The 22,840-nt window shown below is 39.6% G+C and overlaps 1 protein-coding gene across 2 annotated transcripts in view; it reads right to left on the reverse strand.

Annotated features, from left to right (window-relative positions):
* TRPC1 (transient receptor potential cation channel subfamily C member 1) overlaps positions 1–22,840 on the reverse strand; it is a 71,494-nt gene that overhangs the window by 11,679 nt on the left and 36,975 nt on the right. For both annotated transcript variants that reach the window (XM_075201934.1, XM_075201935.1), the window contains 3 exons: positions 11,042–11,217; positions 8,989–9,190; positions 3,820–4,014 (listed from right to left, as the gene is read on the reverse strand). In XM_075201934.1, the coding sequence (XP_075058035.1) occupies positions 3,820–4,014; positions 8,989–9,190; positions 11,042–11,217 (573 nt within the window). The remainder of the gene's footprint in view (positions 1–3,819; positions 4,015–8,988; positions 9,191–11,041; positions 11,218–22,840) is intronic.

Below are 22,840 nucleotides of genomic sequence, written 5' to 3' on the forward strand. Positions count from 1 at the left end.
AGAGGATGTACAAGGGGACAGGTAGGAGTGATGGACCCCGCTAGCGGGTCCGGTGTGTTACACAAATTATATTAGAATACACTTAAAAAAAGTATCCATATATTGTAAATGCACCCCAGCAATGCTTACTCCTACAATGTCTAAAACTTAAATGTTTACATAATTACATAAGCATCGTCTAATGGCCCTCTCCAGCACCACCTTTATTAATCTATCTTGCACATGCCCCTAATAAATTGTCAGAATAAAACAAACATATGTATATAAGGCACTGCATACCAGAGTATTACTTTAATAAATTATATTCAGATATAAGATGCCTCTCAAAGTTGCAATTACTAAATAAACAATGAGATTTACTATATAGTGCAGCTGATATTCTACTCCCATGTTCAAAAGTTTAGTATTTACCAAATAAACAACTAGATTGCTATACAGTGCAGCTGATATTCTCCATCATAAAACCGCATTTTTGCAGCTTGGTAAATGACATTTTCTGCATCTTGTGGCCATTCTGTGTAAGAACACTATAAATGAAGAAATATGCTCCCAGCAGAGGGATGAATTTCTAATATAATATGGAATTTCATGAGTAATTACTTATAAAACATGACTTTCAATGGTCTTTTGAGAATCCTGTAAGCTGGAGTCTGGTTGTCAGCTTTGCATGACTCCTCTGAAAATCGCCATAGATCCTGTATATAATGCTGCACTACTCAGCGGTACCTATCCAATTGTTTTTACTGGATACATTGACCTGTGTCCCTTAGGCCTGTATGATAAATTTAGGGGCCTATTTATTAATCGGCTTCTTTCTCCTACAATAAGGCTGATTATCATGGCCATTTATCCCAAAAAAATATCACTGGGACAACTCAGCAATGCTGGCCCAGAGCAGTAGGGTTTTCCAGCAAACACATTAGCAGACTTGTTACTCTTCCAGGCACACTAGTGCGTAGTTCAGGGAGAGTTTATTAGGTTTAAAGCCCAGCTCAACAAGGCACAAGCAAAATAATTTTCTGACATACTAACACCCATTCACAAATTAGAGAAAACACATCAAACCAACTCAGACAAGGTGACCCCCCAGCAATTGATGGGGCAACAATTGTTGTTGCCTCCTTTCTTGATGTGGCAAGGAACAACAGAAAACCTGTATGGCTGAGATAGAGGATGCCCCAGAGAAGGAGAAGACTGCAAAGCACTGACATTGCTTTTAAACAATTTATGTTCTCTACAGATTCTCAATCACATCACGTCTCCTCCTTTACCTGAGGAAATAGAGGTCTATTTTGCATCACTGCCTATTAAAAAGTCGATGCCATCTCTGGAAACTTCCATTGCTGACACAATATTTCAGGAAGAAATGTATAAAGCTTTTAAGAATGCCCCCCCAAGGCAAGATGTCTTTATGTATGTGTTATTCCTCCTTCCTTTGATGATCAAAGCCATTAACTCTCTACTCACAGTAATACTAAGATACACGAGAATAGCTGAGGTTTATATAACAATTCTGCACAAACCCAAAAAAAACTTAGAGGAAGTCTTTAGTTTTTAGCCAATATGTCTCTTAAATATTGGATTTAAGCCATATATAAAATACTAGACTGAACCCCGTTTTACCAGCTCTTATTAACCCTGTTCAGGTGGGTTTCACCAGACGTGGAAGCCAAGGATAATAGATGCAAAGTTATTAACCTTATAGCCAAGGAACTTAACATTCCTACCACTTTGATTTCAACTGATGGAGAGAAGGTATTGTAGTAAATTGGGCATTCATAGAACACATATGTAAAATAAATGCAACCCCCATCACTCTATGCATCTGTTGCAAATCCCTCAGCTTGGGTAAAAGCCAATGTAAGCTCTAACGAGCAGGGCACACTCTGCTAGGGTTTTCATTATGTAATTGTGCAGGTTTTAATTATGACTTTATGTAAATTTGTTGTTTGTGTTTATTTAATTTTTGGAACTTTGTACTTATGTTATTTTGTAATTTTATTTTATGTTCTAATCCCCTATACACGGAGCTGTGGAACCCTTGCAGAGTATTGTAAATAAAATATGATAATATATCTGACTAGGCCAGTGATAGGCAACCTGATGCACTTCAGAGACCACATGGGTTGCCTTTAACCTTCAAAAGAGCTGTATATTACCCTTAAATATCTATAATAACATATCAGCAGTCATTTTAATGTAAGATAGACTAGTGTTAAAAGCTATAACCATACTTACCAACTTTTTGTAGTTGACGTCTGGGAGCCTCCCGGGGAAAGTGAGCGTGTGGGGGACGGGGCTCTGAAAATAGTGTCATTTTAGACCCGCCCCCATGACGTAATGACGCAAACGTGATTCCCGGAAAATAGCGGAATTTTGGACCAAATTCTGCCCACTGTGAAGTGGGCAGATTTGGGAGATTGCCATACTCTCCCAGGAGTCCGGGAGACTCATCCGAAATGTGGGAGTCCCTTGGACATTCCGGGAGAGCTGGCAAGTATGGCTATAACAAACAAATCTGACAATTCAATGTGACCCCTGGGTGACCAGATTTTCCTCCAACTTTTGAAAGTTAGATAAAAGGCTGGAACAGTCACAATGCAGTTTCTGCATATATGTTACTATCCATCAATCTGTTGCACTTGTTTTTAATTTTCCCAGAGAATATCTATTCAGATACATAAGTGCAATCAAAAATACACATACAACACACTAACTACATTGCAGCACACTGGTACATAATAGGGTCCACCTAAAATTTCCTTAACTTACTCTAAAGAAGTTAGTAGGATTCATGCAGCTCTTCCCGAAGTAGGAAGGAGGGTCGCCATGTGGTGCAGGCTTCATAACCCTCCTCCTCTGATCATATGCTGCATTACCACCCTGCGTTGTACTGAGGAGGAGGTCATGTGGAAATTGGCAGCTCCGGGGAAATAATATCAAGTTCAGTGTTATTCTGTGTTTTATGACCTGCAGAGCTTCATCGGCATCTTTCAATAAGAGCTGGGGCCTTGGGTTAAGCTTGGCGAGGCATAAAACAACAATTCCAATTCCTCACACATATGCTCTACTCTTCAAAAGTACTCAGGTCAACTCCGGCAGCAAGAATTAAAAGCTGCAAGCTGGCAGCAATAAATGTTTGCGTAATGATTAGTTAGGGGTTATGCAGCCTGTACTATATATTAAGAGCAAATAAGCCCACTGTTTGACATTAATATATTTCAAAGGTTATGTATTAGTGAAAAGAATAATATAAGAGAAACAATTGAAATATTTATACTGTACATTCATTAGGTGGTGTTTTTCTGTGTTTCTTCACTCTGAGTCAGCAGCGTGTGAGTGACAGACTTGCAGTATTGCTCTGCAGAACTACTGTGCATGGACTAGTAAATTCAAACTCAAGTTTAGAGCCAGTTAAGTCCCAAAAAGCTGACAAGCTGTGGTTTTCAGTTTGAGCTTTTTGTCTTGAATCTCATATACTTATGACAAATTCCTGAAAAAAAGAGGCATATCGCTTCAGCTGCCTATAATGGAGAGGGAAGAATTGCTCAATAGAAGATTCATTGCACAACATAACATTCAATACACAACAGATGTGCATATATATAAGTTTTCATTTTTTTAGTTTAGTTGTCTGTAAAAATAGCATTTCATATTACAAAAGAACTTTCAAGATCATATGAATGTTTGCAAACTCTTGGTAAATATTTCTAGAATCCCTGGAGTATTAGTTTAGACAAAGATATAAAGCTATACTATTAGTTGGATGTTATGCTGTCTGGGACTGTTTAGAAACAGATTACTCTCACAGTGTCTTACCTTAAGGCTGTTCTGTCGCTTGACCCTTCCTGATGGTGTATGAGAGCAAATCCATTTACTCATACTGTTGAACAAATAGCAAACAGTCTTGGGAGAAGGGATAATGTTGAAAGGTGGAGGGAGAGTACATTTATCATCAAAGTAGCTCAGCCACAACTTGGCCCGGGCAAACTTCCACTCTTTATCCTCGTGGTTCTAGAACACCAAAGACAAAAACACACCAGACACTGTAAGAAGATATGATATATAGAGAAAGTAAACGCAAGGTCATCTGTTAAGATGGTTTGAACTCTGCTGGAATGAACAATGGAACTGTTACATTTTCAAAAATAATATTTAACAAATATTTAACAAAGCAAAGTTTTAAAAATATTCATATAAACACATTGGCTCTTTGACATAATGAGAAAGAAATTCATGATAGATTACAGTGCAAGATAACTTACCCACTGAAAGAAAACACAGGAATTAGGAGGTTAAAACTGCTAAGTTATGTATTTTGTTCTGCAGTCACAAAACAGAACATATGAGTAGCACAGTATTTAACAGAAACCACGACATGCCTCTTTCCCATCCACACTTTCTTAAAATGCAATTAATATAAAGAATAAAAATCAATATAAAACACACATATATATATATATATATATATATATATATATATATATATATATATATATATATATATATATTAGGCTGCACAACAATTAAACCAATAAAAATGTTTATTAAACACTAAAATGTACATATGGGTGACACCTAAAATATTTCATTATACATACATCTATGGAGCAGCAGCAAAAAGAAGCACTGCTAATAATGTTTTAGCAGCTCTACCAATGTGTAGTTCCAAAGAATATAAGAGATATTAATCAGTCAAATATATATGGCAACAATTCATACTTGGTGATCACCTTCCGAAACCAAATTAGTGCCACCATGAAAGTAATATTTGACAATGTCCCAAGATGCCTACTCTCCCGGACTGTTTGGGAGGCTCCTGAATTTTTGGGAGTTCTCCCGGACTAACAGCTACCTCCTGCACTCTGCCCTATTCATTGGCAAAGCAGAGGGGCAGGGCCTAAAGACGTGATTCGCATGGCCTCACCTCCAGAACTCAGCATGGAGATCTCCCCTCTTGGACGGGATTTCTCTCCCCTCCTTTCTCCTGCAATAAGGCTGATTATCATGGCCATTTATCCCCCAAAAAATTCACTGGGACAACTCAGCAATGCTGGCCTGGAGCAGTAGGGTTTTCCAGCAAATACATTAGCAGACCTGTTACTCTTCCAGGAAGGTATGCAGAGTCAGTTCTTTTGTAATCACTGCTAAGCGGACAACACACACAAAACATTTGGCAAAATGTCCTTTAGGATCCAGATCGGTTCCAAAGTAAATGGTGTAGGGCACAGTTTGTATTCTCTGGGAAAACAGTACAGTGGTTTTTTTTTTTGTTTTTTTGAATAAACATTTGTATGGGGTCTTATAAATGGAAATGCAAGACATAGGGGTGGGGAAAGGGATACATGAAAAAGACAACAATTGGAGGAGCAATGAACAGAAAAAACATATAAATGTTATACATTTAGTGATATAAACGAAATTATGCATGGTCAATACGGCAATGGGGGGAAGTAAGGAAGGGAAGGGAAAAAGATAATAGAGAAATAGAGGGAAGAGGGGGAAATCACTGTTCACTAGAGAGTATACTAGTACAATAATGCAATATGAGAAAAGTACTGATTGTTAAGAGGGTCAGAAAGTTAGAACGCCAAGGGTGGGGGAGAACCGTGACACTAGGCCCAGGACCTCCAAACAGTAGAGTGTTTTTAGCATCGTTTGATACTCAATATTCACTTAATTTGATGATTCCCAGAAATCCTTGTAATTTCCCCCTATTCCCATCTCCCTGTGCTAAAAATATGTTTTTTGTTTTAAAAATCCCATACTTATTTATTTCTGGTCCTAGCTGCAACTACTAAAACATGTGTGAAGTACACAAACTTGATATCTGTAAATAATACAGAAAATTCAACTGGCTGCACTAATTTTAAACAGTGTGTGTAAATAGGGGCAGAATCTTTAAATCTCTTTTAATGTGACACCGGCGCAGCTCTGCAACTGCGCATGCGCCAGGATAGGAGAAAAACTACATCTCCCAGCAAGCTCCACTGCTGCTGGGGACCTCCCAGAGGAGGAGTTAAGCCAGCCCAGTGTATATGCCTTCTCAAAGGGAGAGAAAAAAGCCCCAAAACAGGTGACAGGAGTCAGAGTATGTGAAGAGAGATCTGAGAGAGCAGTGTGTGAGGAGAGATCTGAGAGAGTAGTGTGTGAGGAGAAAGAAGCTGAGGGAGAAAGACGCAGAGTTTATAAGAGGAGAGAAAACAGAGTTGAAGCAGAGAGAGACAGCAGCAAAGCAGTGAGAGAGATAATGTGAAGATAGATAAAAACAGAAACCTGAAGCTTCCATTTGGGACAGAGTGGAAGACAGGAGCCCTTGAAATAGAGTTCAAACAAGGACCTTTAGAGTGCAGGAATTGCAGATAAGTATAGCTGGTTATTTCACTTATTTGCTGGTGGACTGAGATAGTAGTGAGATTCTACTCTTAGAATGAAGAGATTAGGGATAGTGTAGGGATTCCTGAAGATGTGGATTTGTGTAATTGTGTGATATTTGAGCAATGGAGATTAAGGAGAGAGGGTGGTTAGGTCTGAGAGACTTGAAGCAGTTTGACCTCGTTCAAGTGATATAGATGTTGGCTGAGCTAACAAATTGCTACTACTGTCAGAATTTGTAGGACTACAGGGAAATAAAGCTGCTGAAGTGAGAGAAGTGAGTCTGCTGCTCAACATTTTGTCTGAATACAATTCAACCCATGACCAGCAGCCATTTTGAAATTACAGACAAAGCTGTGCTATATGCTAAAGAAATCTGTAGCTGCATTTATTTAAGTCAAGTGATTTATTTTGTTACCTGCTGTGTATGATTGCACATCATTTATTCAAGTCACTGTGTTCAAATTCAAGTTGCTCACCTGCATATAGTGAGAGTGTTTAACTGTGCTAATGTTTCTAGGGAAGCGATAACTAGATCACCAGGGATGTCAGAGGTCTGTGTTCAAAGGCACCTGTGTAAAGTACTGTGTCCAACTCAAGGATTAGCTGCTTGTTTAGGTACATACATATACTGTGATGGATCACAGGCCACCAGTATGCACCAACAATGGAGCTAAAAGTACTAATTATATGATTAATTGGTGTGATTGTGGTACACTTTGATGAGAAATGTGTAAAATACTGTGAAATTATCGCATAACCTATGTAAAGTGGTAAACTGCTAAAGAAAGTAGTGCTGCAGGCAGAGAGTATTGCAAACCAGCTAGAGCAAATACAGTGCCAAAGGTACCTCATTTAAGGGAACTAAGTGAGGTATAAAGGTAGTAGTGCAAAGGAAGTTAACAGAGTTAAACTGCCAGCTTCCTAATATTCAAATAATCACTACTTTTATTATTGTACACTATATGGACAAAAGTATTTGGACACTTGACCATTACACCAACAGGGACTGTAATGACATTGTACTCAAATCCATAAACTTTAATATGGCGTTGGTCCCCCTTTTGCAGCGATAACAGCTTCCACTCTTCTTGGAAGGCTCGCAATCTCAGTTCAAGTTCATCCCAAAGGTGTTTGATTGGGTTGAGGTCAGGGCTCTGTGTGGGCCAGTCAAGTTCTTCCACACCAAACTCATCAAACCATGTCTTTGTAGTCCTTGCTTTATGCACAAGGGCACAGTCATGTTGGAATAGAAAAGGGCCTTCCCCAAACTGTTGCCCCAAAGTTGGAAGCATAGCATTGACCAAATGACTTGGACAATAAAATTGCCCTTTACTGGAGATAAAGGGCCTAGCCCAAACCCTGAAAATCAGTCCCATACCATTATCCCTCCTCCACCAAACTTCACAGTTGGCATCATGTAGTCAGACATGAAATGTTCTCCCGGCATCTGCCAAACCCAGACTCACCTATCTGACTGCCAAACAGAGAACTATGATTTGTCACTCCAAAGTACACATTTCCACTCCTATACAGTCCAGTGTCAGTGTGCTGATGCTTCGCATTGGTCTTGGTGATATGAGGCTTGCATGCAGCTGCTCAGCCATGGAAACCCATTCCATTAAGCTCCCGCTGCGCAGTTTTTGTGCTTACATTAATGTCAGTGGAAGTTCGGAACTCTTTCTATGGAATCAGCAGTAGAGCGTTTGTGACTTTTACACACCATGACCGTTAGCAGTGGTTGACCCCGCTCTGTGATTTTACGTGGTCTTCAGCTTCATGACTCAGTTGCTGTTGATCCTATACGCTTCCACTTTCTGATAATATCACTTACAGGTGACCGTGGAAGACCCAGCAGGGATGAAATTTCACGAACTGTCTTATTGCAAAGGTGCCATCCTATCACAGTACTACGCTTGAAGTCACTGAGCTCTTCCAAACGACCCATTTTGTATCACAAATGTTTTCAAATGGAGACTGCAGGGCTAGGTGCTTGATATTATACATCTCTGGCAACGGGTCTGATTGAAACACCTCAAGTCAATAATTAACAGGTCTGGCCAAATTCTTTTGTCCCTATAGTGTATATTGAAATGATTGATGCCCTGTCATTACTACATGTTAAAAACATATTTTTGCTATAAAACATAGAAAAGTAGTTGCTGCTCATTCTTGTAACTTTTTTTTTGAACCTAACGATTATACCGTAATAATTTGAAAGAGAAAACTATTAAAAAAGTTTTTTCACAGGGCACATGGAACTAATGTAGGAAGTCTTTTTGCATGTCACCTATACTGGCTTTATTACTAGAATAACTAATAGTTAGCCCCTGTCAGGAGGAGGCTAATGCCCACTTTATTAAGACAGCCTAGAGCTTGTGCAATATGGTAGCGTCAATTTATCACAGCTGAGAAAACTCAAACACGCAACTTGGTAAATCAAAGGGTCAAGTTAAGTATGGCACCTACAGATGTCCTATTGGCAGCTAACTAACTATTTGCTCTAATAGACACAACTCACAGTACATCCATAGTACATAAAGGGTTATACAACACTTTCAAGGAGTAGGTCACTTTCGCTAGCTATAGACTATAAATATATAGACAACTTACTGCTATGAGTTGGAAGCTTTTGTGTAGCATGGCCACGAGTAGCTTGGTTAGTACAATCACAACCACCACGTTGTATGTGCCAACAATTACTGCTCCCACAAAAGACTGGAGCTCCTCATTGAAACTGAATCTGGTGACAAAAAGAGCTACATGTGCCAGTGAGAAGATGTACCAGAAGAGCGCATAGCATGTCCCAATAAACCTGCAACAAGAGAAAATAACTGTGAGATACACAGAATAATCCACAGTAACCAATATTTATGATCAGACTACTGAGTATTGCACATATTATTATATCACAAGTGCAACATTCTATAGTTCATACAGTAAGTGGATATGAGGACAGGGTGACACTTCTGTCTAAATACAGTAAGTGGATATGAGGACAGGATGACACTTCTGTCTAAAAACAAACATACTGTGCATGATTTCCAGTTTAACACCTTTTGTTCCCCAACTTAATTGGAAAATTATGTTGCAAACATTACACCGTTACACAGTGGCGGAGAGGGCAATGGTGCATGGGGAGTGGGGCATCCCCACCCCAGCAGCACACTACATATGAGCCTAACGGCAGAGGATCCTGCCCGGCCGCTCTGATTGTGTTTTAAACACAATTGGACCAGTTGAGTAATATCTTCTGCCTATTTTTCAGCCATCAGGTCCAATTTAAAGTGAAGGAGGGGGCAGGCCCCTCCAATCGGAATGCAGGAGGTGTGGGGCATACTAAATTGCCCCTCCCGCTAAAAAGTCTAGGCCCGCCCCTGCTGTAATAGGTATATTTTGATCTGCACACATCTACAGAGACATCCAACTCAAAACGCAACGGTATTTCTACATCAGGCATACAAATGTGTATACTTATGCGCTATGATTGCACAGAGATACTGATTGACAGTGTTAGTTATAACTGAGAAAGTTCCATTGACCTATTTATTCACTATATAGTGTAATGAAGTGCCATATACACAAGAGAGAATAGTGTCCTGGCAGTGCTAGCTGTAGAAGTCGAATTTACCAAATAAAATTAAATGAACTACAAACACACCAGCATCCGTCATTTACTGATTTACAAATCCAATGGCAATCTTCTTTCCTTCAGTAGTCCAAATGGAATTGACAAACAAGAAATCCAAATAGATAGATGTAACTTGACGTTACTGTAAGTTGGTGGGGTCAATACTCAAACAGCTAATCTGAAGCTTCTAGATAGGGCTGCTGGTGTCATCATCATTATCACAACTAATAAGCGTATCAGGGGATAAGATCAGGGGATGTGTTACACTTATGAGTACATGTCTTTAATGTACACTTGCCCACATCTGTTTCACCTCTGCTGGTGTAGGGGGCCACAAGTCTAATATACACTGAAATCTAAATACTGATGCATTTTCTTACTCTCCCCAAATGGACTTGCGACCAGTTCTAAATAAATATTCCAGATAACACCATCATCTTCACATGTAAATGCACCCAAAAATTGCAGAAAAATCACAAACATTAATCTTCTTTGTAGTTACAGGCATTCTATAATTGTTTCAAGTCACTTATTAACAAATATGCATTGTAAAGGAACCAGGTGTCCGGTTACTTCTACCAATTTTGCCTGCCTGCTGATTTTTGTAATTGTTTTATGTTCCATATTTTTATTTTTAATATTGCAACACTTTAATGAAGAAAACAATACATAATAAGCCACTCTGGGTTGCTATAAATAACTATTGGTTTAGCTCATTTATCCAATGTTTATATAGACACGAACACAGTTGTGTCACTGTATCCCTATTGTTCCATTGTATTTATGTGGTGCCCCACTTACTTCCTATGCATATTTTATTTAATGTGTTAAAAAAGTTTCTGTTTTTTATAACAATTTCATAAATTAATTGTGATATAAAATTAGAACTTGGCATTATCAGGTCAGACTGTGTGTCAGTCATATTAATCCATTACCAAATAACTGACCCCAGAGAGGTAGAATGCTGAGTAAAGTATAAATGTGCAAAAATAGGCAACATTTTTTTTAAATGGCACCTATAGTCACAAAACTTACGAGTGGAACGTGTCGTTGCTCTGCCGATCACAGAAAATCCCAACGCAGTCTTTGGGTTCATTGGTTGTGTATCCTTTGTCATACAGCTGTGTCAGTCCAATTGTGAATGAGAAAAGCACAAGGAGGAACATGCCCAGAAATTTTCCAAAATCTTGCAACATCTGACCCATAGAAATCTGCAAGGACAAATTTAACAAGTTTGTTATAATAAAGTATCAATGGCACTTAATTAACAACCATAAGGTTTGGTATTTAAGATGATCTGTTTCCTGGTCTGAGCAAGGCTTATGTTGCTTTGGATTTTACTTGCATTGTTCTTTAAGATTTATTTTCCTAGGCAATTTGCACATATGAGCAGAATTCCTATCCAAAAACAAATGCATACCAGGTACCAGGAAGGTGTATGTGCTAAGTGAACCACTGAATAGAGACAACTGTACATGCTACATACTGAATTCTGTATTTGTGGAACTGGAACTTTTTTTGCTATCTTGTGCTGCACTGGCATTGTGAGAAATAGCTAAGCCATTTCTGAAGAAGGTATAGGACTTTCATTTGGTAGTTTATTGAATTAAATATAAATTAATTTTAAAGGCATTAGGTAGGGAACACAAGCATTATCACAAGAAAATACACTTTTCCTGAATTCTTATCAATCCTAGGGGCATATTCAATTAGCTTTTGGATTCGCGGTAACGCGCGTTGCCGCGAAAAGTGCGCGTTCTTGCGGGTATTACGGTACTGCATTAACGCGGATTTTCGTTCGCAACCCTATGGGCTGCGAACGAAAATCCACGTTATTGCGGTACCGTGTATTACGTTTCGCGGCTGTTCCGACGCGTTACCGCGAATCCAAAAGCTAATTGAATATGCCCCTTAGTGTGCAATTACCCCAACCCCAGAATATTACACCAGAACTTTATTGCTTAGATTCTTCAAGTATAGGAACCAGCTGATACCTTAACTAAAAAAAATCCCAAATACAACTCAATAAGGGAGAAGGGTTTAATCTGGAAACAAGGTCATTTTATTAGACCAAATTTTATATTTTCTCATTTTCTGATGTAAATGATGAGAGACAGCCAGTCACAGAGCTCTGACCAGCCACTCCTAATAGCCACTTGTATACATCAACGGGTACAAAGTCGGATTATGACAACAAAACACCAAAGTAAGCAGCCTCAGATGGATCAATGTTCACATTCACTTTTGTGACAATTTTATATAGAGCGTAACTGACAATACTAATGCATGCGAGGCTGTCCCCACATATTGTGATTGCAGTTTAGTCATTTTTTATTTCACTTTGTGTGTGTTCAAAATAATTGCATAGCCAGGAATGTTATCATACTGGTGATAAATCCTATTGCCTGATTATCATACCAAAATGTGTGTGTAGTCATTAGGTAGCAGGGAACAATGTGACCATGCAATTTATTAGTCTGAAGAAAGTTGGCCAGCTGTAAAGACATAAAGACATGCAGGTCTGAGAAATAACTTATTAATATTTCCCAAATGGTCTTATATTGTAACCACCATTGAATTGTTTACTAAGATTAGATTTCATTTGACCAAACAGAACATCTTGTCAATGGATTCCCATCTGCATGTGTAGGGGGCCACTGGCTAAAGACATGGTCATTTGGTGATTAAGCTGAATGACCAGATCTGCACAGAGGTTAATACAGAGGACACAAACGATCACCTATACTAATCAGTAAGTAAATATTATTTTTTGCTACACAATTTCAAATGGGTGAAATTATATATGTAGGTATCAAGTTGTAAGAAATATCTGACAAATACTGTTGTATGAAATACACTTTCCCATTGTCATATGAGAACGCTTCAGCTCGCATACAGTTATGTAAACTGGACGATCTATGGAGGACATATGCAGTTACCAGACAATATGAATACTATTACTGTCTCACAGCACTGTGCCATGGCTTCCATTCCAACAAGGACACTACCTGTGTGGAGTTGGTATGTTCTTCCCATGTTTGCATGGATTTTCTCCAGATGCTCCAGTTCCCCACCATACTGGTAGGCTAATGGTAGTGTGTGTGTGTGTGTGTGTGTGTGTGTGTGTGGCAGAGAAATCTTGTAGTGTCATGTGTAATAAAAGACCATACATTATGATATATAGATGAAAACATAAATATTTCGTCATTGATTGAACCAGAGATCTGATTCAAATATTCTAGACAGTAAGAAGTATGATATTTATTATGGAAATGTAGACAGTGAGGGTTAATTACTATCATTGTTGAAAGGTGCAAATCTGCACTAACTCAGTGGCATCAAATCAGACATTTACTTTCAAGGAATCGACTAAGCTCCATACTATTTCTTGGCTACGCATTCTTCCATGGTAAGATGGCCCAAAGGTGACCCAAAGCTCTGGCAGCAGCATGGTGCCAGAGCCTGTCTTAAATAGAGCCAAGATCCAATAGTAGTGCCAGCGTCGTGACGTCAACAGGCACTATCGGAGATCCTGATAGTGTCTCATTGTCTAGCACCAAGACGAGCATGATCAGCAGAGCCAGCGGAAAAGTATGGTGTCTGGCTGCCAGGCAACCAGACGAGGCGGGGGAAATGACAGGCACCTGACAATAGCAACCAATCAGCAAGTGGCTTTTTATCTGTCTACTGCAGGTTTAACAATGTGGGAAAGGAGAAATGGAAAACTCCATAGTGGAAGCAAGCCACTAGAGGCCTAATTTAGAGTTGAGAGTAAATCTAGGAAGAAGGTGCAATTTGTTACGTTGTCAAAACTAGGTTGAAATGCAGGGTGGTCTGCACCCTAGCTCAACTCTTAATTGCAATGTAAATATAAAACTGCCCAGTATTTGTGTGCTGCATGCAAAAGCAGCTAGTATTTTCTCTGCATGGAAAACAATTGCATTAGACCCCTTTGCATCACAATACGGTTTGTCTATGTTTAGCTAGATTTCTTAAATGAGGCCCTCAATCTGCAGTTGGGTAGATAGTGGGGAATTCAGATTCCAGAGTTACACAGTGGCCAGTTGTGGAGACAAAAACAATGATTTAATATGGTCAAATATAATTAATAGTTTCCTCATTTAGTATTGTAAAGTGAAATGTGTAACAGCCATTGATGAAAAATCAACAGCTAAATATGAAGTACACCTAATATAACTAATTGTATAAAAGTGGATATAAAGCAAGGGGTAAAGAACATTTTGTGTCATATAAAAAGGCACTAGGCTCTACTACTTCCACTAATAAAACATTCTCATAAATACTTTCTTTGGTCTCATAGTCCTGAATTATCTTCTTAAAACAGAGAGCTCCAGAGAAAAGGCTAGAATCTAGCTCTAAGTTTCTTTTTTTCCAGGATTAAATGGTTTAATATATGAAGCCCACAAGTGCCAGCAGTAGATAAAAATATGCTTGACTTCTGAAGTTTGGCAGAGTCACGTTGCTGTCTATTCTGTACCAAATGTAGCCAGGGAACCATTATGAAAGGAGAGGCATTAGAGTATAATCAGGCAATGATTACATTCAGCTCAGATTACAGCTGGAGGATAGCAGTTGATGTGCTGTACAGACATTCTTTGCTCTGTTGGTTACGAGATGCAGCTGAGTCCTCTCTGCCGCCCACTCTATCTCTGAGTCACAAATACACAAATTTTGTGTAGCACAGAGAGAGGCTTACAAGCATAGCTGGAACAAGGCTTTGGGGGTTCTGTGGCGTTTAAGACAGGGGGGCCATTAAAGTCTAACATTAAGGGCATAGTGTCATTAGTAAAAAAAAATAAGAGAATAACTGTGTTATTGTTACCCTCATCTCTCTCTCATTACCCCCTCCAAATCTCAGCCTTTGCCCCCTCCAAGTCATTGCAGTCCCCTCCCTATAGTTCACATTACAGTCCCTCCCTGTAGTTCACATTACAGTCCCTCCCTGTAGTTCACATTACAGTCCACTCCCTATAGTTCTCATTACAGACCCCTCTCTATAGGTCACATTACCACTGACTCCGTATAGTTCTCATTACAGCCCCCTCTCTATAGTTCACATTACCACTTACTCTCTATAGTTCTCATTACAGCCCCCCCTATAGTTCTCATTACAGCCCCTTCCATATAGATATCATTACGGCCCCCCCTATAGATATCATTACAGTCCCTTCCATTTAGATATCATTACAGCTTCCCCTATATATATCTTTACATCCCCCTCCCTATAGATATCATTACAACCCCGTCCCTATAGATATCAATACAGCCCACTCTATATAGATATCTGTCACGGTATCAGATGTTAGAATAGACCTCGAACCCTGCTCAGGTGATGACTAACCTCCAAGAGGTGCGGAGTCTAACAGGAAGAGAAGTATTCACCAGGGATCCTCATAAAGGGATATAGCTGCTCTCTAACTGCAGGTCTCAGTCCTCTAGGAGGCACAGAACGAGGTATGACAACCCAGACAAAGATGAGACGAGAGGCTGAGCTGGGACACCGAAAGGTAAGTACATAGTTAGATCTGAGAAACAAGATGGAATGGCAACAGAGCACTTGAGCGCAGAGATCCTAGTAGGTAATAGAGCACAGGATCAATTCTGATTCACGGTGTTCTGAGGAGCAGGCCGCAATCAGGGTTGAGAGGTGAAAGACCCAAACTACAGGAAGAGGCGATGAGCCTGGAAACAAGATCGATGATGATACACAAAGCTCTGCAGATTAGCCACAGATCTTGATTGTACAGGTAACAGGAGTACAACCTAGAAGTACCAGCTGCAGGTAACTGGAGTGCTGAGGTCCTGATGGGCAGTATGGCCCGGAAGAAGGATGGATCAATGTTCTGCAGGTTTTCCACAGGTCTTGATCGTGGAACAGGTAACACAAATACAATGGAGAGGTGGCAGTTGCCAGTAACTGAAGTGCTGAGAGGCAGTATAGTCAGGAAGCAGGATAGATGATAATGCGTGTGAAGAAACAAGTGAGATAACACTAACCATTCTGTTTCTCGTTTTTCACATAATGAGGATTATAGTAAGTACTTTTTATAGCCCTTGCTTTTGTTCCCCAGCTCAACAGACTACAACTGCAGTGTCTAATTACATATGAATAAGGGGACATTGTAGCGCAATGTAAATATGTATCTTTTGTATTGTATATTGATAATGTGGCAATGAGGTTGTTATTCATTGTCCTTAAAGTGAAGCCAGGTGGGTTATGGGTAAAGATCATAAATATTTGGACATCGACAAAATTCTCATATTTTGGGCTCTATACACGACCACAATGGATTTGAAATGAAACAAACAAGATGTGCTTTAACTGCAGACTTTCAGCTTTAATTTGAGGTAATTTACATCCAAATCAGGTGAACAGTATAGAAATTACAACGGTTTCTATATGTGCCTCCCACTTTTTAAGGGACCAAAAGTAACTTTTTAATACTTTGTTGCAAATCCTTTGCAGTCAATTACAGCCTGAAGTCTGGAAGGCATAGACATCACCAGACGCTCGGTTTCATCCCTGGTGATGCTCTGCCAGGCCTCTACTGCAAATGTCTTCAGTTCCTGCTTGTTCTTGGGGCATTTTTCCTTCAGTTTTGTCTTCATCAAGTGAAATGCATGCTCAACCGGATTCAGGTCAGGTCAGGTGATTGACTTGGCCATTGCATAACATTCCACTTGTTAGCCTTAAAAAAACTCTTTGGTTGCTTTTGCAGTATGCTTTGGGTCATTGTCCATCTGCTCTGTGAAGCGCCGTGAGTTCTGAAGCATTTGACTGAATATGAGCAGATAATATTGCCCGAAACACTTCCGAATTCATCCTGCTGCTTTTGTCAGCAGTCACATCATCAATAAATACAAGGGAACCAGTTCCATTGGCAGCCATAAATGCCCACGCCATGACACTACCACCACCATGCTTCACTGATGAGGTGGCATGTTTTGGATCATGAGCAGTTCCTTTCTTTCTCCATACTCTTCTCTTCCCATCACTTTGGTACAAGTTGATATTTGTCTCATTTGTCCATTGGATGTTGTTCCAGAACTGTAATGGCTTTTTTAGATGTTGTTTGCCAAACTTTTCCTGTTTTTGTGGCTCACAAGTGGTTTACATCTTGTGGTGAACCCTCTATATTCGCTCTTGTGAAGTCTTCTCTTGATTGTTGACTTTGACACATATACACCTACCTCCTGGAGAGTGTTCTTGATTTGGCCAACTGTTGTGAAGGGGGTTTTCTTCACCAGGGAAAAAATTCTTCAGTCATGCACCACAGTTGTTTTCCGTGTTCTTCCGGGTCTTTTGATGTTGCTGAGCTCTCCGGTGCGTTCTTTCTTTTTTAAGAATGTTCCAAACAATTGATTTGGACAAACCTAATGTTTTTGCTATCTCTCTGATGGGTTTGTTTTGATTTTTCAGCCTAATGATGGGTTGCTTCACTGATAGCGACAGCTCTTTGGATCTCATATTGAGAGTCGACAGCAACAGATTCCAAATGCAAATGCCACACCTAGAATCAACTCCAGAACTTTTACCTGCTTAATTAATGATGAAATAACGAGGGAATAGCCCACACAAGTCCATGAAATAGCTTTTGAGTCGATTGTCCCATTACATTTGGTCCTTTAAAAAGTGTGAGGCACATATAGAAACCGTTGTAATTCCTACACTGTTCACCTGATTTGGATGTAAATACCCTCAAATTAAAGCTGAAAGTCTGTCGTTAAAGCACATCTTGTTAGTTTCATTTCAAATCCATTGTGGTGGTGTATAGATACCAAAATATGAGAATTGTGTCGATGTCCCAATATTTATGAACTTGACTGTAGATATCATTACAGACCCATCCATATAGATATCATTACAGCCCCTCCATATAGCTGTCTATGTCAACCTTTAGTTGTTGTGACTGCCGGCACTGTTCTCTAGCTCTGCACTCCTTGCTGCTCCATGCTGCTCAGACAGTAATTGAACACACTTCGTATCTGAGCACTGGATTGTGGGGATTCCTGACATCTCCTCTGAACACTCAGAGAGGGCTCACTTTAAAAATGAATGGGCAAATAACTGTCTCCAGTGGTAGGGGACACCTTGGAGATGGAGACCTGTTGCATACGTTCCCCCTTAGTCCGGCTCTGCTTATAAGCATATGTGTGTATGCTGATTTAGTGAGCACTAGCAAACACACAACACAGTACATATCAAAACCTACGTAAAAAATAATAAAATCTGAATAAAAATAAGACAATAGAGGAATAAATGCTAAAGGGTACAGATAAATGTAGCTATTTTAAACCAAATGCATTTTGGTTGGTTGAGCCCTTACAATCCAACAAATAGTTATGAGTAACCTCTCTTTGAGTAACCTCTCTGTTATATCTTTAGTCCTTTCAGTGCCTGGCCACGCTCCCAGTGATGTTGTACACAGTCCCTGATTACATCACACATATCACTTGCCAAAAGGCCACGTTCCAATTCCAAAGCTACTGTATTGGGAGAGGATGATGATACATCAATAAGACTGACTGCAGAGCTCAGTAGAGAAGATAAACAATGCTATCTCTAATGATTGGTGAGCTCTGAAAGCACTGGTAGGCAACGTCCTATAACAAGAATATTTTCATATATGTTGCAATTAATATTTACATTAGACAAATAGGGTTCTAGAGTCTAAAACAGAGTATAAGTATAGGTTTAGAGCCTGTTAAAAACATCAAAATCATTCTACAATGCAGAACTGTAATACATATACTGGATTTAAAATAAACTTAAATATAGGGTTCTGAAACTTGTATAACAATTGAACAGGCCTTTTGTTTTTGTGACCTAAGAACCAAGATATTAAAAGGTGAGTAGTCTTTTTCTCTAGTACTCTTATGTACTTTTTAGTAAAATTAGAGTAACTGCATATTGTATTCAATTGAATTCTGCAAGTGTTGATAATGTATTTTTTATTCTAGGATATTCTGAATAAAACATCTTCAAGTTTATATGAAAATGTGAACTTCAAATGTCCCATGTCCACTATCATTTGACAGTCTTAATTTACCTACCATTAATGTGTTAAGTAATGAAAAATGAGATGATTTATATCGCTATATGAATCATAATGTCCACACAGATGTATAAATAGATCTTACAAACTAAACTCGGAGTCCTGAGTGTGGAAAGTTCTAAACACATAGACTGCTGTAGTGTACTGGTCAGTACTTGGCATGTAAGGTTCAGTGTTTGTGACTGAATGGTCTGACTGTGGACTGTTGATGTGAGAATCCAACTGACACACGGAGACAGAAATACTCTAAGAGGAGTTGTATGGGTAAAAGAACCTACTACAGAAAGACTTATGCTCAAAACAGTGACCTTCGCAACATGAAAAGAGAGGGGTTAAAGTACTTTTAAGGTCTGCATGCAATCTTTGTGTGATGATTATTGAAGAATGTTCCAGAATTCGAAACTAATGTTAAATTATATTGAGAAAAACAAATTGATAAATTATATACAGTATAGTAGAACTGTCTTTCCTGAATGTCAAAACAACTGTGTTTACTCAGAAAATCATTCAGAAGTTCCTTGCTTCACGCGGCCAGATTCCTGGCATAGACGTGCTCCAAATGCCTAGGCAGCGACCATTACCCGCTTGCCAACTACTTTTAGCAGTAGTTGTGTTTGGCATATTGTTCTGAGATGTAGAAATTAGGCGGGAGTGAAGGGTAGCAAGCGCTCATACACAGAGAGCAGGAAGGAACAGATTTATTCACCCCCCAACCGTTAGCAGAAAACCTGGTGATGTATCAGGAGTGTTAGGGAGTTCTAGATAAGATCTCCACTGACGCCAACACTATTAGATCCAGTGTAGTCTGCATCTAAATGCAGCTTACATATAACATGCTTGGACGCAGATAGCACTAGAGCTTATAGTGTTAGTGTGCATGGGAGATCCCTTGTCAGATCCTCCACTGACTTCAAATGGTCTAACAAATAAGTAAAATAAATCAATTAATAATAATACAATTGTTCCTAGATCCTATTGCATTGTCAAACCCTGTATGTACACATACATATTTTATCTCTACAGAAGGGAGATCTAGCTGAATACAGGCTGGGATAAATCTAGGCAATCTTGATAATTATGTAACAGGAGGAGAAAAGAGATATTTTCAATTTGCCCAGTGTTCCCTCCCTAATACCCATTAAAATAAAAATATATTTATTTCAACTTTATTTGGAATTTCAATTGTAATATTTCAATATGAATTCAACTACGCCTACCCTTTTTCTTCAATACCTACACTAACTAATGCATATTCATCTACATCTCTCACATCACTCCACCTATTTCTCCTACCCACTTCTCCATATATCTCATCTTCTATTCCTCCCTCTTCCATGTTTATTTCCACCTGACTATTTCCCTCTTTGCTTGTCTACAGTCATGGCCAAAAGTTTTGAGAATGACACAAATATTATTTTTCACAAAGTCTGCAACCTCAGTTTTTATGATGTCAACTTGCATATACTCCAGAATGTCATGAAGAGTGATCAGATTAATTGCAATTAATTTCAAAGTCCCTCTTTGCCATGACAATGAACTTTATCCCAAAAACAACATTTCCACTGCATTTCGGCCCTGCCACAAAAGGACCAGCTGACATCAGGTCACTCACTCATTAACACAGGTGAGAATGTTGACGAGAACAAGGCTTGAAATCACTCTGTCATGCTGACTTGAATTAGAATAACAGACTGAAGCTTTAAAAGGAGGGTGGTGCTTGATATCATTGTTCTTCCTCTGTTAACCATGGTTATCTGCAAGGAAACAAGTGCAGTCATCATTGCTTTGCACAAAAAGGGCTTCACAGGCAAGGATATTGCTGCTAGTAAGATTGCACCTAAATAAACCCTTTATTGGATCATCAAGAACTTCAAGGAGAGAGGCTCAATAGTTGTGAAGAAGGCTTCAGGGTGCCCAAGAACATCCAGCAAGCAACAGGAACTTCTCCTAAAGTTGATTTAGCTGCGGAATTGGGGCACCAGCAGTGCAGAGCTTGCTCAGGAATGGCAGCCGGCAGGTGTGAGTGCATCTGCATGCACAGTGAGGCGAAGACTTTTGGCGGATGGCCTGCTGTCAAGAAGGCCAGCAAAGAAGCCACTTCTCTCCAGGAAAAACATCAGCGACACACTGATATTCTGTAAAAGGTACATGGATTTGACTGCTGAGGACTGGGGTAAAATCATTTGCTCTGATGAATCCCCTTTCAGATTGTTTGGGGCATCTGGAAAAAAGGCTTGTCCGGGGAAGAAAAGGTGAGCGCTACCATCAGTCCTGTGTCATGTCAACAGTAAAGCATTGTGAGACCATTCATGTGTGGGGTTGCTTCTTAGCCAAGGGAGTGGGCTCACTCACAATTTTGCCTAAGAACCCAACCATGAATAAAGAATAGGGCCAAAACATCCTCCAAGAGCAACGTCTCCCAACCATCCAAGAACAGTTTGTTAAAGAACAATGCCTTTTTCAGAATGATGGAGCACCTTGCCATAAGGCAAGAGTGATAACTAAGTGGCTCGGGGATCTAAACATCGAAATTTTGGGTCCATGGCCAGGAAACTCCCCAGACCATAAGCCCATTGAGAACTTGTGGTTAATCCTCAAGAGGCGGGTGGACAAACAAAAACCCACAAATTCTGACAAACTCCAAGCATTGATTAGGCAAGAATGGGTGGCCCTCAGTCAGTATGTGGCCCAGAAGTTGATTGACAGCATGCCAGGGCGAATTGCAAAGGTCTTCAAAACGAAGGGTCAACACTGCAAATAGTGACTCTTTGCGTAAACTTAATGTAATAGTAAACAATAAAAGCCTTTGACACTTGAAATGCTTGTAATTTTACTTCAGTATACCGTAGCGACATCTGACAAAAAGGTTTAAAAACACTGAAGCAGGAAACTTTGTGAAAAACAATACTTGTGTCATTCTCAAAACTTTTGGCCATGGCTGTACATCCATGAACTTTTTTGCTCCCTGTGCATCCACCTCAATCACCGAACTACACAAAACAAACCTCACAAATCAGCCTCCCGTGTCTTCTTTATTGCCTTGCTCACTTTCATGTCTGCCTTGCTGACTTTCATGCTTGCTGTCTCACCCAAACCTGCACATGTGCAACCCCCCTATCTGCTCATTCTCTTCTTCCCATCCCAAAACTTCCCATCTACTTTCTATTTCCAATCCCGCCAAACTTTTCTATATTTCTCTCTACAGCCCTTCCTATTCTTTTCCTGTGCATTCTGGAACTCTAGATCTATGTTTAACAAACTTGCACTTATCTATGATCATTTCATTTAAAAATCCTTCAACATCCTTACAGTTACAGAACCCAGGCTCTTTCTTACAGGGGAATCTCCCTCAGCCAGATGATGGGACAAACGAGGTGGGTGATGCAGATGTAGTTACTTTAACGGTGCTGATAACACCGACAGTGACTACCACAAACAAAAATACACAAAACTCACTTGCCAGACTCCTAATAAATCCTGACTGACCTTAACAATGGCAAAACAAGTCTCCGACAGTGTGGTAAGAAATCACGAGCACCATTAATAATTTTCACATCATTTTAAATTGCGACCTCTATAATCACTATTTTTAAAGCGGCAATGCCACTTCTCATCGGAGCTAAGTGTTAGACTTAGGGTTAGGGTAAGGAATAGGGTTAGTGTTAGGGACCCCCCATTGCCGCTTTAAAAATACTGAGATACAGGCCGCAATTTAAAATGACATGAAAACAGGCTGCTGTTATTACTGATGATCGTG

This window comes from Mixophyes fleayi, chromosome 3, assembly GCF_038048845.1.
Source record: "Mixophyes fleayi isolate aMixFle1 chromosome 3, aMixFle1.hap1, whole genome shotgun sequence".
Taxonomy (NCBI): Eukaryota; Metazoa; Chordata; class Amphibia; order Anura; family Limnodynastidae; genus Mixophyes; species Mixophyes fleayi.